This window comes from Hippichthys cyanospilos, chromosome 18 (genome assembly GCF_059441005.1).
Source record: "Hippichthys cyanospilos isolate Australia breed blue-spotted pipefish chromosome 18, RoL_Hcya_1.0, whole genome shotgun sequence".
Lineage (NCBI taxonomy): Eukaryota > Metazoa > Chordata > Actinopteri > Syngnathiformes > Syngnathidae > Hippichthys > Hippichthys cyanospilos.
Genome location: NC_142386.1, coordinates 11,971,658 through 11,990,183, shown reverse-complemented (window position 1 = coordinate 11,990,183; position 18,526 = coordinate 11,971,658). Strand labels below are relative to the sequence as shown.

Below are 18,526 nucleotides of genomic sequence, written 5' to 3'. Positions count from 1 at the left end.
GTCAAAGTCTATGCTGGAGTTAGAAAACAATTTAAGAATGTATACGTTTTTCTAAATCACATGGATGATTAAAGCGATTTAAAAAAAATATCAGCTCTATGTTGAAAAAGATACAATTTCAGGTATATTTATACAACTTTTATAGATAACGATCTCATTTATAGTGTGTAAAATGTTTTCTCTTTTCTGTGGGGAGCTTTGCAAAAAAAATAATTAAGAGGCCTCGCCATAAAGGAAATTAGCCTGTCACTAATCATAAATCGCTACCACCCAAAATATAATCTAGAAGCCAAAACTAGACCACGAAACATCATATCAAGGTACTGATTAGCAAACAATTCCCTTTCTAATGTGGATAGCAATACAAACAAAAACCAACAACCAATTGTTGACTAAATTAAGTATGTCTTGACACTCACTTCAAGTGTACATGTGCAACCAGCCAACTGGAGGGCACACAGAGACAAGCAACCATTAACGCACCCGATCACACCTAAGGACAATTTAGTGTGTCCAATACACCTGCCATGCATGTTTTTGGAATGCCAGAGGAAATCGGAGTGCCCGGAGAGAACCCATGTGGGCCCTTTAAGTCAAAATGACTCCCCTAATATTATTAGTGTAGTCATTTTGACATAAAGAGTGTACACACCCGAAAATGAATGGCATTGAATGAGTTCATATCTACTGATGTTATGGCAATACATTTGAGGAGAACTGGGTCCAGAAGAGGAACCAAAGTACTTTGAAGAAAGCCAAGAATTCCCCATAAATTATTCATTATGAGAGTATTTTGTTGTACGCGCCATTTCGGCCACATATCCAGAGGGCCGTTGTAAATGATTTACTATAGGACGTGTGGCCATCTACCAACATAACAGCTAATCCTGCCTGGAGACAATTCCCTCAGTCACATTGATTAACTGTACTTGATGACAAAGTGGGCATGTGGCCCTCTAGTGGCAATGCTCCTTTCTTACTGAAAAGGGGGCATGATGGGAAAATGACATGAACATCTTTAGTGAGTTTAGTAAAATTTTCAAAATGAAAATCTAACCGGGAGAGCATGTTTGAGCTAACATGTTAAAGGATGTGAAAGGATTGTGATGAAGTACTCTCCCCCAAATGAGGACAAGCAGTACAGAGAATGGAAGGATCGTTTTCATAGTTGATGCTAGGTTAGGGGTCAGAGCTCTGATTACCAATCAATCATGGATATGGGATGAATGTAAAAAACAAACACACACATACACACACACAGAAGTCATTGTGCAATCCCCTTAGTAGGGAATAACAGAACAGAGTGACATGACTCATAAGCAATGTAAACAAATGGAGACTTGGTGAAAATGTCTCCCATAAGAGAGATGGTACCCTATATACTGTTTATTTAAAAAGTTTCATCGTGGAAAAGGGACAAGGCAATTAAAATACAACCACACAACCCCAACTTTTCATCTCACAGCATAGTTGGCGGTCAAGCATTTTATTAGCTTGCATCAAAGCAAAGACACGCTCAAATATGTGTATGGGGAGCCGTACTGACAACCACAGTCATACAATATTAAACACAATTTCTTTTTCTGGACACCATAATGGTTTGGGCAAAAAAATCAATTAAGTCATCAATACGCATACATATATTGAACACCCACACCAATTTTAAATAACTGTGGTGGTGTTTGTCACTATATGTCAAAAAATGTGTTGCTTGAAATTTGATTCCATGGATTGACGCCAAACCATGAGAGGTTCTCAGGTGTGCCATAGTAAATTGTCCAATTTGACATAATTGCTCTGAAAAGGATTTTGTCTATGCCAGCAACTTAAGATGACTGGCAAAACAAATGAGATGGCACAAGGTGCATTATGGACCGGCTTAATTCACTTTTATTCACGTATTTGATGGGGTGCCTTGACATTCTAATAAATGTAAAATAAAATTCAATAAAAACCGGGAAATACAATATTCGTGCACACGCATGTACAAATAATCAGTAGCCACCTCCTCAACTGATGCCTTCCTGCGTTAGGCCATGCAACGAACACCCATTCTATCATAATATACACCCTCACGACATCCAAAGCATGCCCCTGGGCAAATAAAGACACGTCAGGGGCAGAAAATATGAGCCAAACAATAAGCTAACTAGCAGGTAACCTCGTTCTGCAAGCTCCACAATGAGGACGTGAACGCACCATGAATGTGGCAGTCTGACATGGATTCAAACAAAGGCAAAAAGACACACATCCTGATTGATGCTTCCTACTTAAAACGCAGACAAACTCCTCGGTTAAGCAGCTAGCATTTGAGCAACAGATGTGCCCCAGTGTGATAAATGTTACTTTTGTCATCCTGTTCAATAAGCACACATTGGTGAAGATAAGCATGGGATGCTAATAGCCGTTGTGGGCTAACAGCAGTCACCTGAATCATATCACTCTCCTTTCTCATTAGCTTTCTTATTATTGGCTTAGCGAGAAAGCCAAGAAGATGCAAAACGAATGGATTCTTACCTCTTGTTTTGTCTTCAGCCTTGCGGGGGATAGTACTTGTACCCTATCGCCAAAATATGGAATTTAAGCCGACATTATAACGGACGTTCAATCGGAGCGTGCCACTCCGCTAATTTAACGGCAAAAAAAAGAAAAGAAAAAAAAAGTAACAAGAAAGGGTTAAAATATAAAATCCCAAAATACGCTAATAAGATGTACCTCCGTCACATCCGCATGATCGGAAACAATTCTCCGCGCTTGCTATCAAAATCACAACCCCAAAATGGCCTTTTCGGATTCTAATTGAAGCACATGAAAACGCTACGCCTTGGGAGCATAAGTGGTGAGAGGCAGGTATGAGGCGGATATCCGCAGCAGCTCGTGGCCGAGCATCCGACGCTCCGCCCGGCTCCAAGCTCACTCGCGTTCCCGCTGCCCGCTGCGCTCCACTAAGAAAGAAAAAGCTGCCGACGCTTCTGCTGCTGGTGGTCGTTCGGCGCGTGCGTTTGTGTGGGTGCTTGCTGAGCCTTCCTGGTCACATGCGAAGCAGCGTGCGCGCATTCTCTCTTCTTTCTGCACTACCATTGAACGAAACATAAAAGCACAATATGGTGCTGTCCCTGGTGCTAAAAGCCTAATGCCATACACTTTTTTTTAATGGAGTTATACTACAAAACGCTGCTATTAGTACTATTATTGCATGCTAGTTTGAAGATTCCCAAATGTGATCCACTTCCATTCGTGCTCTGCGATGATCTTGCACAATCGACCCTCACGCAATGTCAATCGAGTTAGGCCAGTGCTTTTCAGTGATTTTTTTTTTTTTTTTTTTGCAAAGCCCACCCTAGGATAGAGAAAACATTTCTAGTCCCCCGCCCCACTCGTCGAGGTGACTATAAATAAATCATAATCTATAAAAAACAAATGCACAAGTGTACGCAGAATTATATCTTTTTAAAATATTTACACAAGAAAAAAGATAGGTTAATCAATTTTCATTTTTTTAAGTTACTATTTGGAAGGTTCAAAAAAATATGTCAAATCGTATTTAAACTAATAACATTTTTAACCAACTAAACCGTTTGATGCTAGGAATAAATATTTATTCAATAAACAATAAATAATGTAAATTGATCTGGAAAATTGCCACAGGGGCACCAATATCTTCAACATTTTGAGCTGAAGTAAAAGGTTGAAAAACATTGTGTTGATCATTAAAGTAGCCGTAACATGAAATTTTTTTAAGCCTTTTTTTCTTCATTGATGCATTTCTAAGTATTCCTTGCTTTTTCTGTGCTCGGCTTGAAGTTCATTTATGACAAAAGGAGCGAGAGAGGAGCAATTCACAACTCCCTACACTGCCTGTGCAAGAGAAAATACACGCTGACCTTACAGTATCTGCTTTTTTTAGTTGCATTTTGGTTCCGGAGCTGAGGAAGATTTGCATTGATTTTGCATCGAGTCGGCCAAGTAATCAGCAATGTTTCATTCATTATCTACAACGTTTTACTATCGAAATGCTGAGATGGCCAAAATATGTGTTTGGGAGCAGGCATCAACGTCAGTAGTAAATAATTCACCCGCGGGCGGAACTATTGTTAAAAATACTGGGTTCCCATCTGGACCGATTCGGTTGAAGGGACGCATGTTAGTGAGAGCAGTGTATCAACGCCGCTTTGCATTTTAATGTCAGTAAAACGCCAGATTTTGGCCCCGTTTTTCATGCTGTTGAAGTAGTCTTAATCAGCCGCGAGCCTGGTGAGGACGAGCGCTCAGGATGACGGATGGATGCAAGTCATGTGGCTCGCCGCTTGAGCTGCAATGGGGCGCAAAAGCTACACGGTAAGAGCAAACAAGCCGTTTTACTTCCTGCTTTGAAAGATACCATAAAACTTATATTTAATAAAACATTAAATTGCCAATGTGCCAAACGTAGTTTATACTTTAGGCCAGACTGAGGAGGATCTTACCCAATGGCCTTGCCTGCTTTCAAGGCATCTTTGCATGGACACTTACTGCCTAATATGGCAACAATGTGTTATTTTCAACACTCGGCATTTAGTGCCACCTGTTGAGCATGGAAGGGTGCTCCTCCCACCTGTGGTCCCTTTTGAAGATTTCTTATTTTTCCCTAGATGAGATTTTCCTTGGGGAACTTTGTTGTTTATTTTCGTGATATTCTGTATGACTTCTTTTTCACCCGTGAAGCCCTTTGAGTCTGAGGTCATTCAGGGCTATACAAATAGACTTATATGCACATATTACACCATGGAAAGTACTTAAATGTCATGTTATGGCTGCCTTAATGGCTACAATGAGAACGTTGACAATGAGTTGTCTGCCTTTCTTTTCATTAGTAATAAATATTTGTCCATAGTGTCTTCTGGGGTGTTTTTGACAGCAATTGAAGAGTCTATTTATATTATTATTTTTAAGTGTTTAAGTAGAACAAAGAATTTGACAAATGAGAACACCATTGTACCAAATGGTGGCATGGATGTGCAATTACACTTCACACGGCACAACGCAAAGGCTTTTCCTTGGTGCTTCCCTTTGCATCACATTGCACCCCCAAAGGGGACCCGCCCCACTATTTGAGAAGGACTTGGTTAGGCTTATGAGGGTAAGCGGAAATAGAAAAATGAATGCATGATGCATCAATGTGAATGGTTCAGGGTGCACCTTGGTAACCCAAATTTGGTGGAACAGCTTGGAAATGTTTAGGTTGACTTTTTAAATGTGCTTTATGAAAATAACTGACTTGACTTGACATCATTGGCCTAATAAATGCAATTGTACTCAGTGATGATGTATTGTACGTGCCAATATTTCAAACATGAAGGTCTTAAAGGGATTCTCGTATAAAATATGGCATAAACATTAACATAACAAAAACTGGATTTCCCTTCTGAATTGCGGGGTGACAAACAAGGAGCAATGAGTATGGAAAATACTCAAAAGCATCAATTTAACCTATCATTGTTAAAATTGTTTTTGGGGGGGCAATATTCACTAAGAAACCTTGTTCAAGTCCAACAAGGAACTTTGGAACTTCCACACAGGAGATGAGTGCCAAGTTTGGAACCTTGAACCTCTGACTTGAGCAATGCATCTAAAGTTAGTCCCGGAATAGTCTAAAATCCCAAGACAGCATTATTGGTGGGTTTCCAGCAAGTAAGCAGTGCAAGTCAGAGGACCTATTTTGGGGACGACGATGGGGAGGGTGGCTTCATGTTGGCCTGTGGGTGTAGCTAAACCAACAAAGTGGTAGTGGGAAGGATTTTATGAGATGTTGGGTCTCCTTGGGAGGGCACAGCACTTGGGAAAATAGCATGCCATTCATTACAAGCAATTTGTGGTTTCGTGAAAAAGTCAAGCCAGGTTTTGTTGGGGATGCTTTACTGTAGATGAAGCCTTCCAATACGCCTTGACACTTGGTTTAAAATATTTTATATTGCAGTGAACCCCTAACATTTTCACATTGATAATAAGTTCTCTCACTCTGTGGCCTTACTAACGGATCCTTCGACATTTGTGCAATTTTTATTCTGTTCATATTTTTATGTGTGCGGGGCCTAAAGGATGCCAGGGTAACATCAGATTTGAACCTTTGAGCAATTCACATATTCATCATCTGGTCTAGCTTCACTGCATTGTTGTGATGCAACAGACCACCATCAATAGCTTGTGATCAACAAACTATTACAAAGAAGGAAGAAGTCTAAACTCCAAAGTCTGGTCCTTGAGCCATTCGCGGCCTGCAATTCCTTTTGAGTGGCATAAAGCTGACAGGGGATTCTGCTAGGCGTTCCCGACAGAGTCTTATGATACGTTTGGGTCTGTCAGGTCTGACCAACATCCTCCTCCACCATCGGACCCAACACACCACCAGGTGGTGATCATTTGACAGCTCCGCCCCTGTCTTCACCCGAGTATCCAAAATACGTGGCCGCAAATCTGACAATACGACCACAAAGGCAATTATCGAACTGTGGCCTGGTGTGCACATGTGGACACCCTTATATTTGAACATGGTGTTCATAAAGGACAATCCATGACAAGAACAGACGTCCAATAACAAAGCAGTGCTCGGGTTCAAACCGAGGGGTCGTTCCTCTCAATCACGCTCCTCCAGGTCTCACTGTCATTTCCCACGTGAGCATTGAAGTCTCCCAGCAGAACGAGGGAGTCCCCAGAGGGTTCCCTCCGAGAGCACTCGGAGCTACAGTTTGGTGCATAGGCGGGGGACATTGAGTTGTGCATAGGTACAAACAACAGTGAGGACCCGTCCCCCCACCTGAAGGTGGAGGGAGGCCTCTTGATTCCCTCATCCACCCCAATTTACAGGCGCTGCGCCAGGTGTAGTAAGTATGCCCACAACCGCTCTCTGCTCTGCGCCTCTCACCGCTGGCCACTCCAGAGTGGAAGAAAGTCCAACCCCTCTCGAGAGGACTGGTACCAGAGCCCAGGCCTGGTGTGAAACTTCTTCGCACACCAGCTCAGGCTCCTTCCCGTCAGAGAGATGACATTCCATGTCCCAAGAACTACCTTCTCTAGCCAGGGATAGGTGAAGCACTGAAAGCTTGATTTGAAATAAAAAGGGAAGACTCAGAACTGTGTTAACAGAATATTATAAAAGCCTCTCTTATCACAGTCTGTGTGAATATATGTCAACATTTTTAGTCCACACCCAGCATGTTTACAGCCCTGGGCCCAGCACGACACCCCATTGCGGGGGGCTCAACCCCAATCCACTGTGACAAAGGGAAAGAGCTGAGTGCTGAATATAAGTCTGCCACTGGCTGCCAGAGTGCGTCCAGCACAGTGCTTTCTGCAGATTGCAGCAGTTTGAGCTAAACCCCCCTCTGTCTGCTCTCTATAGATGGGACCCGGACGGGCGGGGTCATCTTTGGTGGGCGCAGAGACCAGGGCGGGGTCGCGGCGGGTCGGCATGCGTTTGGCAAAGTTCGTGTGACTGCGCTTACACACGGTTGGCCATGCTGTGTGTTCTTATTTTCCCCCAGGGAAATGTGGGAATGATATTGTCAACCTTAAAGCTGAATCATATGACTCCAGTCAAAGAGAGGTAAAAGGGGAGGGGCTCTGTGCTGCCCTCTCGCAATGACAAGGGCTACTTGAGAGACTACTCGGCTTGGAAAAGAAACAGTCAACATGCAGAAAAAAACAAGCCCTACTGATATATAGTAATATGAAAAAGGTAAAAAAATGAAAGAAAAAAAAACTGAATTGCCCCCCCCCCAAAAAAAAAATGGTTAATACTCCACAGAAGAATCTTATGTGTCATGTTTGAAGAGCTTATTGAAGGTATAACATTTGCTGAGCGGCTTTCATTTACGAATGTTGAATGTGTATCAGTGACTTTAATTGTTGTGCAGTATTTTGACCATTTTTGGGTCATTTTCTTCCACATCATTCTAGCATTATTTTAGCCCACGGATGCCACACTCCTGGTAGTGTGATAACCAAGTAATGGTGCAGTGTTGAACAATCTGGGTGAAATTTCAGCTCCCTGGTGTCTTCTTTCAATGCTTTTCCCTATGATGTAAAATGCCTTAGATGTAAATATCAAAGGATTGGACAAAATAATGGACAAGACCTAATGTTAACCATTGTGGCATTATGTTACAAATAATAGAAATTCCTTTAAAAAAAAAATTATGATATTGTAAACAAATCCATTGGAAAAAAACACTAGGGAGCTGAAATTTCCAGCAGATGATTAAAACGTAACATTTAAAAGTGCATCGATTCTGGCCTTTCTATGTGATTGCAGCTGGATGTGGGATATTTTATGTACAAAAGTAATCATTGACCAAATTTTGGACCATATAAAAGCATTGTAAACAAATTTTGAGATGCATTTGAATAAGATTTAATACATTGATTTTCCTGCAATTATTGCAACATTCCATTGAGCAGCGGTCAAACTATGTCAGCAAACAGAACATTCTTGATGACTTGTTTTTCACCCCAAGACAGTAAGTGGCGATAGAGACCAGTTAATTGCTATGTCTTAAAGCTCTAAAAAACAGATCATCCTTCTCACTATGTATGTAATATCAACAGCGGCCAGAAGCGGCGCCAAATAACGATCAAGCACAAACGTATGAACTGTTAAACTAAATCATCTCCAAAACATTATTTCAGGTGCAGCCGGTACCAGTTGATCCACGGACCAGTACCGGTCCGCGGACTGGGTTGGGGACCAATGTCTTAAAGTGTCGTCAATTTGTAACAGAGCACAGAGACAAACCATACTATTTTTCATTTTTTTGTGGGTGTTAATAAGTGTAATAAAATGTTTTCTCATTCTTGTGGGGGCTTTGCTAAAACAATTGAGCACTGCCTTGGAGAGTCACATTTTTAAATGGGTGCGATTGTTTGCCTGGTTGTTTTTTTTTGTCACCAAAAAATCATTTCAAACTACATTAGCTACTTTATTGCTCCCCGCCTCCGAAACACACGCACGTATGCACACACAAACACTTTTTTTCGACAGTAGCCAAGACCATGAAATGGCTTTGCACTTGCTTTAAAGAAGAAGCTTGTGGTTAACCATAGGACTGATAGAAAGGGACAGGTCATTTGAGAAAGTCATTGCTAGCTATGTTCCATTGAACCTTCAGAGCACCTACTTAAGATGAGCAGATGCAGTGCAGAGCCACCAGAGGGTTACACTGCGGGCAGTGCGACCCACTAAAATGTATTAATATCCTCTCAGCAGCTTTTGAGTCACCTTAAAAGAGCAGCTATGCTATTTCAGTAGCAATTGTTGCTCAGCCTCCATTTGGTTCCGTCATGACCTCTTTCTTTATGTGCCTAAACTAGTTGCTGAAGGTCACCCTGCTGTTCCAGGTCTAAATGACATAATGTTTTGACAGAATGGAAGTAGGACAGCAAGGGGATGGTGGCGCCATGGCGACGTGACTCCCCAAGCTCGCAGGATGAGCGCCATCATCTTTAAGTCTGAGTCAAAGATGATAAATGCAAAGCAGATATGTAAGTGATGGCAGTCAAACTCCTGGCATTTTTTTTTAATTGTTTTGAGTTTCAACAGGACATTATATTGAATCATGGGCGGGCAAATTTAGATTTTTTTTTTTTTTTTTTGGGGGGGGGGGGTGAATCACATATAATATAGGCATTTCTATTGTAATATTTTTGAAAGAAAAATTAGGACAATTCCACAGAAAAAAAAAGAAGTTTGGGGTTTGTGTTAATTTTATGAATATTAAAATGTGTTCCTAAGGTGAATCAAATGTGCTGAATAGTTTGTATTTCTTACTGCTGTTTTGATTTTCTTGGAGGGGGTAAAAATTGTGAGAGCTTTGTTAAAAAAAATGATGAAATTAATTTTCTGACTACACTGAAAACACAAATCAACAATGAATCAGATGCAAAAATGTCAGACAAGAAAGTGGTGGGAAAAAAAGCTGAAATTAGCAGAAATTCGGTGTCAATGTGTCAATTTACATTGTAGTGAAAAAAGCCGCTGTCTTTATTGAAAGCACACCTGTACACGAGTAACAGCAGCTTCCTCTAGTGGAAAATCCTGGAAACATTTTTCGCTCATTTGTGCACAATTAACATCACTAGAATCTTACATCCATCTAATGTGTATTTTAAAACTGTTGTCCTCAAACATTTTTCAATTATTTACTGACTATAAAATCTATTTTTTTTCATTCAAGCTAGCCTCTAATCAGAGAAAAGCATTTTTTGCGTGAAAAATACGATAATACAAAGTGCTGCACCATCCATATCTGATTTATAAACTTTGAAACTACATTTGCAGCTGCATATCTCTAGGCATATTTTATTCAGTAAATTCAAAAAATAGATCGAGTAAAATCATGTTTTATTTCCAACCCATATGCTTGAATATCGCATCTCTAATTGCAATTCCCATAACACCATTTGGAAGCTCCTGGTTTAAAAATCAAAGACATTATTTCAACCGAGTTAATCTGTTGAATGTGGTTATTTCCCCCTGTTAAAAGTCAAATAAGCCATTTTGTTGCCAATGTGCACTCAAACAACAAAAGCCATCTCAACACGTAAAATCCAAAATCATACACCGATCGAAATGTTTTCTTTTTATTATTAAATCCGTAACACATTTTCAAAATGGTTCAATGCAGCAAAACATTCTCGTCTTTCCAAAAACAGGTACGGTTAGCAAACCCTCCCAGCCGCCATTCATTGCTAAGTGCATGGTCTGTTTCTGGCTTAAGGTCTACTTAGGTGCACATGTCAAATTATACAAAAACTTCAGGTCTCTCATATTTTACATCAACATTGACAAGTTTTACAGAAACTCTCAATCCATCAACTGTACAATAACACAATCAACAATCTGTGTTTGAACAAAAAGTAGGGCAATTTTGAATTAAATAGTAATGAATGTGGACGAAGATTAAAAGAAGGATAGCGCTACATTTAGCCTTCAAACAATGTACAGATCTCAAATAGGCTACAATAGAAAAAAAAACAATAAAACTAAATCAAGGCCAATAACCAACGACAATAAAACAGTTACTCAAACATTTATGATCCAATTGTTTTTTTTTAAAGGGGGCATAAAAAGATGCCAACTGAATGTATGATTACAAGGCTTCTTCAAAGTTTTTCGATCAGGGGTGTCCAAACTTCTCCTCAAATGTTGTGTACAAATGCCTGTGTACAGAAAAATAGGAAGTAAGGGCCACTTTAAATTCTTTTGACAATTTTGTCACGATGAACGCACTAAATCCAATCACAGGTAGTGTCTGTGTGTGTGTGTGTGTGTGTGTGTGTGTGTGTGTGTGTGTATGTGTTGGACAAACTAAATTGTCCTCAGGTGTGATTGGGTGAGTGAATGGTTGTTCGTTCTCTGTAAGCCCCGCGATTGGCTGGCAACCAGTCAAGGGTGTCCCCCACCTCCTGGCCCAAGTCAGCTGGGATAGGCACCAGCAAGCCTGCGACCCTTGTGAGGATTTTATGGGGGGCAATTTAATATACTGCACCAGAAAACCTTTCTGGTGAAGGTGATTAGGCAAATTAATTTGACAATTGTAAAAATTTGTAGGGTGACCAATGGCTTGGTATCCCTGCACTGAACAGCAACAGAGTCCCAACTCTACTTTCAGAACCAAAACAAGCTGAAATTGCAAAAGGTTTCTTGAGGATTATTAATGTGGTATCTACATAAATCAAAACCTGACACAATGCAGAAAGTGGAATTACTTTTTGGCTTCTAAAACCAAATTATCTTTAGTCACAATAGTGTTTTGAACACACATTTTCATAAGCTGTTTATCATTATCTTTGCATGTTTAGAAATGGTATATAGAAAAGACCAATATATTAGTAATAGTGGCATCTACTTGTTTTATACCCTCCCTTTTCTTTTTTTGTTGTTGCATTTTTTACTAGCCTTGCTGGCCACTACAAATGTCATTTTTATATATTCATTTTTACCGGTATATGCCACAGGCCGCAGGAAAAAAGAATGGCGGGCCACACATTGCACACGAGCCACAGTTTGGACACCCCTGTTTTAGATTGACTATTTATACACAGTTCCTCGCTCTAAATGTTGTTGTACAGAATGCACAGCATGTGCACAGTGCTTGAGTGTATACTGCATATATTGCATGTGGATAAATAAGAGGGGCATTGTGATGGGGTTATTGGGTTCTACGGCGGACACATTTGTTTGGCCTGCGTGTGGCCACAAAGCCCTGTTTGCAGTAGCACTTGTATGAGCCCGCAGTGTTCACACAGCGAGCGTTCTCGCACGGACTGCTGCGAACTCCGAGTTCTGCACACTCGTCAATATCTGGGGGAATAAAAAAGCAGAAATGAACACTGGATCCATGGTTTTGTTAAGCGTGGTACAGATTGCAAATGCAAATGTGGCTTGTATCTGATCTACATTCGCTTTATCTATCGGTCAAGGTCACTTCAATGTAAAATGTGATCAAAGTACAGTACAAACCTATGCAGCGGGCATGGGAGTGGTCCAACCTAAATCCTTGGTTACATTCACACATGGTGCCCAGATAAGAGCGCACACAGTGGCCATTTGCACAGCTGCATTCGTCTGAATCTTCCTCTGAACTGTCACCTGTGAGAAAACAATTTGTTTTAATCACAATCTCATTTTTAATCTCAAATGTTATGCTTTCTGTTTCATGGTTAGATGTGTTTTTATGCATCGGGTGTCTTGTGCTTGAGTTGTTGGGGGTTGGAAAACAAAGGCCAATCAAACTCTGAATTGGACACTGATTGGCTGTGATTGTGTAAGGCATAATCTAACAGGCTCCTGTCGTGGGTGGGAGGGCAGAGGGAAGACTTGAAATGAAAAAGCATGTGAGCGTTGTCCATCCGACGACTGGTAACATGCATTCTATGTAAGAGGGAGCTTGGCTACCACAGAAGCGGCTCAAGTTTAGCTTACCACATCAATGCAAAGCATTCACTAAATTCGAGAACATGTCTTGAAAATAAAACATCTGCTCTAGCAAGACTAGAGCAGATATTTTATTTTATTGCTATTTTCTAATGATTTACGGATTAATAAACGAAAACAGCATCATTCCTATCAAAACTGAAAACACATTAAACATGATCATAAAATGTATTGAAATGTATAGAAACGGGTGTGCTAATTGTGGGTATGTGTTCTCCTATTACCTGACAGTCAATAATAAAAAAGTAGGAATAAAATGTCACCTGTGACTCTCCTTTCTCACATGCAAGGACATTACAGAGTTACCTGCTATTACTAAGAAATAGGGAGTGGGATTGAATGAAAGGAATACCGTAGTAAAACATAGAATAACAGAAAATGGTCGCCCTCAAACTAAGTGAATAAAAACACAAGACAGCTAAAAATAAAGCTTCAAAATCCACTATATGGCAGCACTGATAGCAAAACTCAACACCATTGAAGTAAAAAAATGTTGGTATGTGAATTGAACCTGGATTATAGTTAGCAAACGCTGTCAGAATATCCTGCTCCCCATCTGACTCGGTCTCCAGGTGCATCTCACACAAATGGTTGAACATCTCTGCAGACAAACATGAAACTCCTTCAGGAAAAAGGCGTGGTGACATCAATTGACAAGCTTGACGTTAATTTTTGACAAACCCGAATGCCGTGGTGGGCAAGTGTTGCATTCTGGCCCCCAGCCACGACCGTAGTGGCAGCAGCATTCCGAATAGGTCACCAGCATGACGCTCCTCGGATCGCTGCAGATCAAACCTTCATCCACCTGCAGGAAACACACGTCTTTGTGGGCTGCCGTGCGATCTGGCCAAAGAAAGTCAAGGATTAGAACACACCACTGTTTACACTGCAAAAGGTCAAATTTAACAAAGGAAAAAAGGCTTATAATTACAAATAGATTTTATTGTTTTTTTGTCTGGAAAGGAAAAACATCTTAAGAAAAGAATACTTATTTTAAAATATTAATATTTGCATTTTCTTTGACATCTTTCTTTCTTTCTTTGAAAAACAGAAAACCTATTGCCATGTATAGGCCACACTGAACTATAAGCCGCAGGTTGTGACATCAGATATTTAGGCGAAACGGTTTACACAGAAAACTTTTATTTTTATTGAGCAGCATCATGCCTACAACACAGAATGAACATGCTTGGACCTTTCAAAATAAAAGCAGAACCAACATAGTTTTAGCACAACACTGACTCACTCAGACTGTTAAAATACTAAACCAACCCAACAGTAACACGCCTGCTTGCGTTTTGAGTGTAGTGGAGAGTGCCCTCTGGTGGTGAGTAAAAAAAATGCTGCATTGGACTGTAAGCCACAGGGTTCAAAGCATGAGAAAAAAGTAGCGGCTTATAGTCCAAAATTGGTGATATATTTGCTCTCATAAGATAAATAGATGAATTTGACTTATCTTCATCTCAAGACAATTTTTCTTAATTTAGAAAATGATAGCAAAAACGGCATCTTATTATAAGAACGCACTTACACGTGTAATTTCTCATCCCCAATGATATATTTTTAACTAGCTAACTAACTTTCGATTTTACTCACCATCATAGACGCACTGTTTGAGGGCCGCGCTGAAGGTCCGCGGGGGGTCACAAAAACAGTGAAAGGAGCCGGGCGTGTTCTCACACCTCCCATTCTTACAGTATGAGGGATCCTGGCACTCATTCACGTCTGCAAAAGGGCACCACAGACACTGCTTACAGTATGAACATCTGTTTGGGGCCAACTATAATTGGCAAAGTGGTGGACACAGAAACACTTTAACTTGGCAGTCCTGTAATAAATTGCAGTCATCCTGTCTGCTGCAGAAATGCTGTTTCGGTTGCATAAACACTAAGGGCCGTATTTATCGCAGGAATACTGTATTACATAACATATAGTACAATGGACATCTTTTTACTCTATTAAGTATATTTTATATTGTGCTAAGACAACTAACATTTTTCATCCATCCATACATTTTCTTAACTGCTTGTCGCAGGGGCGCTGGAGCCTATCCCAGCTATCTTGGGAAAGTAGGTTGGCACACACAGACCAGAGTCCAATATACCAAACGTGCACGGTTTTGGGAATGTGGGAGGAAACTGGAGTACCCGGAGAACCCCCCCGTAGGCTCAGGGAGAACATGCAAACTCCACACAGCAGGGGTGGAGCTGGAACCGAACCTGCAACCTCTGCACTGTGAAGCGGATGCGCTAACCACGCCTTCACCGAGCCGATTCTTCTTGTTGCTTAATATAACAATAATATTCCAGACTATGACGTAGTGTTAACTCTTTACTAGCATAGCACATAGTCGTAACAAGCGGTACAACTCAACCTGGAGCCGGGTTCCCGACCACCAACATTTTTCAGTGAATCAAAATTCAGCATTATCTTTGGAAAGCCTGAATTTTGCACATTCTATTGTGCATTTTCCCCAAAGGACCGCATCTACTGTATAAGCCATTGTGCCATATCATATCAGATAGATGGGGAACTCACAAATATTTGACAGAAAACTATCACAAGTTACTCCTATTTGCCAAAAATATTTATTGTATTGTTTGTTGCCCAATTCCTTGCTTTGCTGTCCAATTCCTGGCTTTTGTGAACCTGCAACTACAGTAGGAGGAGTGTCCATTATTCATGGACTGCGATTGGCTGGCAACCAGTCCAGGGTGCCCACCGCCTACTGGCTGAAGACGGCTGGGATAGGCACCAGCAAGCCGGCGAACAAATTTCATAAAGCACAGCTAAAAAAAAGGACCACTGGAAAAAAAATAGTCAGGACTTCAAGCGTGATGTATTTATTCTCCTGTTTACGTTTGGACATCCAAACTGACATTTACATCCAGATGTCTTGTCAAATCATGTAAGGTTTGTCATTGCTATCAAAGAAGCTGTGATGGACCCTTCATCAGGTTTGGACAGCAGCAACATGTCTCACAGAGGGAACGGAAGATGACACAATGATGTATGTACTGCCAATAAAATAGATCGGGCAATCCCGAAGGTGGCCGTGGCGCGCTGCTATCGAAAACATGTCAGTCATATCCGAATGCTAGTAAATTGCAAAACACCTGGTGTGATGGAAACAGCATGTACTGTTATATTATATTATATTATATTATATTATATTATATTATATTATATTATATTATATTATATTATATTATATTATATTATATTATATTATATTATATTATATTATATTATATATTGCTTACATATAACTATAGGGGCAGCTGAGTATTTGACTGTTTTCGCTTGTCTAATCCTAACAAATCCTGGCCCCCACCTTCCTGCAAACAGCTGTGCTAAACCATGTGCATCACAAAACAACAGGACCAAATTCATCCACAAGAAATAGCAATGGTGCCACACAAACTGCAAGCGAGAAACTTGACACTTTGTGCTTCGTTATCATAAACAAAGACAAGATAGCTTTAGTCCACGCTCCATATTATCTATAAAGGAATACAGTATTTCACAATACTAAGAAAATTAGCAAAAGAGCCTTTGTTTAATTGATTAATACGTTACTCATCATCCAGCGTTTGTTGCATTTTAAGTCAAAGCAGAGACCAACGATCTTCACTTATTACATTTCCTGAAAACTCATGAGTGATTTGTGTTGTTCTAATAAAATAGGATTGAAAGAAAAGGACGGCAGTTTTCATAAGTTGTACCCTAGAGATTCTTAGTGTATTCCCTCTTGCTCTAGTGGTAATATAAAGAATCACTGCCAACTAACAATTCAGTTGTGTTTAACTTTCAAGTTCTGTATATTTGTTTTTACAGAAATAAAAAAAAAAAAACAACAACTTAATTTCCTGGTTATTAGGGATTAAAAAAACATGTCAATTAAAAAAAATGCAAAAAATTATCATTTTTACAAACCTAAAAAATAACCTAAAAATGTTTGCTTTCTCTAATTCTTGTTGCTTTTTGTTTATGTCCAACATCCTAATTATAATCAGCAGTCAACAATAAACAACAACATGAAAAAAAAGAAAAAAACTTTCCAACCTTTGATAAAATAACCGGAAATATAAGTGGGGAGCTCAGAAAGATGTGCATCTCACTGGAGCCCTACTTAAGTGCGCTAAACAATCTTTAAGTGTTCTTTTTCTTCATAACATATGTTTTTGATGAATCAGGCCTCATACACTGTGAAATGCCCAACATAGGTCAGCGCACCAATAATTTTCTTCATATTAAGACATTAAATAATTCACTACCATTGACAAAGTTAAGTCATTAGAATAGAATGGAATCAAATCGAATAGAATGACTTCATTATATAGCTGTAATACAACAAAATTGGCAGTGCTGCTCCAATTGCCTATTAAAGAAATATGAGAACTAAGCAGAATAAATATCATAGTTTCAAATAGTCTAAAATCCATTATAACTGTGCTGGCAACGAGAGGCTGTTAACGCCCAACAACGACCGTTACATTGATGGTCTTTTTTAACAAATCCATATAAAAAATGGACCTAGAACTGATTCATAATGTGTTTTCATTCAAAAGTGAAAAGTGAAATCAAAGATTAAGACCAAGCAGTGGTTATAGTCGTAAATCTTGTTCAGGAGCAGCAAGTCACAAGAAAATGTTACTGTTTTTGATTTAGGCACGTTGCCCTGTGAACACGGTGTACTTTGGAGGTTGTCGCCATTTTTGAGTGGTAGCACCTGCTTTTCTCCCGAATCCAAATACCTTTGTCACGGCAACTATGAGGAGCGTGAACACTCACCGGCCTGCTCTTCAGGTGTCACACAACGATTACGGTCCAGAGCGAGGGTCCAAGGCGGGGAACAGATGCAGTAGTAAGACCCCGGAGTGTCCACACACAGACCATTCTTGCAGTTGCCCGGGTCCTCACACTCATTCACGTCTGCACAATAAAAACACACATGGTCACTCTGATGTCAAGATCGTTGGGGGATGACCGTAGCTTACCCACCAGCTACTGCTGCTATCACACATTTCTTTTTGTTGGCGTCTGGGCTCCACGGATGCTTACAGTTGCAGTAAAAGGACCCTTCGGTGTTGATGCAATGGCCGTTTCTGCACAGAGACTCATCATGGCACTCGTTCACATCTGTGGGAGAACATGCAAACAGTTGCCATTGCCACTGTACTTCATCACTTTGAATACCTGCATAAAGTATACAATTGTGCTCATACGTGTATACGGTAATCCCTCATTGTTCCCTGAGAACGCCCCCCCGCGATAAGTGAAAAAGTAGCGTCACCCCGATGGAATTTTCATGCATGTGTAAGTGGGTACCTGAATTTTTTAAATGTGAAAAGTATTTATACTTTCATATTTAAGACAAATATTACTGCAGTACACATATTTACTTAAATCTTAAATTATAAAACCTCATACAGTAACTGTACTGTTATTCCCTTCCCATCCCTTTGGCTGTAGTTTCGTGGAGAGCCGCGGTTATACTAGCGGCGCCCGGAAGTCTAATTAGAGTGAAACCTGTCGCTGACCAAACATGAGAAC

At 40.3% G+C, this 18,526-nt stretch overlaps 2 protein-coding genes across 5 annotated transcripts in view; both read right to left on the bottom strand.

Annotated features, from left to right (window-relative positions):
* sptbn2 (spectrin, beta, non-erythrocytic 2) overlaps positions 1-2,644 on the bottom strand; it is a 59,453-nt gene extending 56,809 nt beyond the window's left edge. For both annotated transcript variants that reach the window (XM_088440794.1, XM_088440795.1), the window contains exon 1: positions 2,518-2,644. The gene's annotated coding sequence lies outside the window, so the exon portion shown is untranslated. The remainder of the gene's footprint in view (positions 1-2,517) is intronic.
* A 7,936-nt stretch (positions 2,645-10,580) lies between these two features.
* The window catches only part of ltbp3 (latent transforming growth factor beta binding protein 3), a 50,742-nt gene continuing 42,796 nt past the window's right edge, over positions 10,581-18,526 (bottom strand). For 2 of the 3 annotated variants that reach the window (XM_088440798.1, XM_088440799.1), the window contains 7 exons: positions 17,975-18,112; positions 17,765-17,905; positions 14,567-14,695; positions 13,652-13,813; positions 13,482-13,571; positions 12,497-12,625; positions 10,581-12,337 (listed from right to left, as the gene is read on the bottom strand). In XM_088440798.1, the coding sequence (XP_088296924.1) occupies positions 12,186-12,337; positions 12,497-12,625; positions 13,482-13,571; positions 13,652-13,813; positions 14,567-14,695; positions 17,765-17,905; positions 17,975-18,112 (941 nt within the window). In that variant the 3' untranslated portion in view covers positions 10,581-12,185. The remainder of the gene's footprint in view (positions 12,338-12,496; positions 12,626-13,481; positions 13,572-13,651; positions 13,814-14,566; positions 14,696-17,764; positions 17,906-17,974; positions 18,113-18,526) is intronic. The other variant, XM_088440800.1, reaches the window with a different exon arrangement.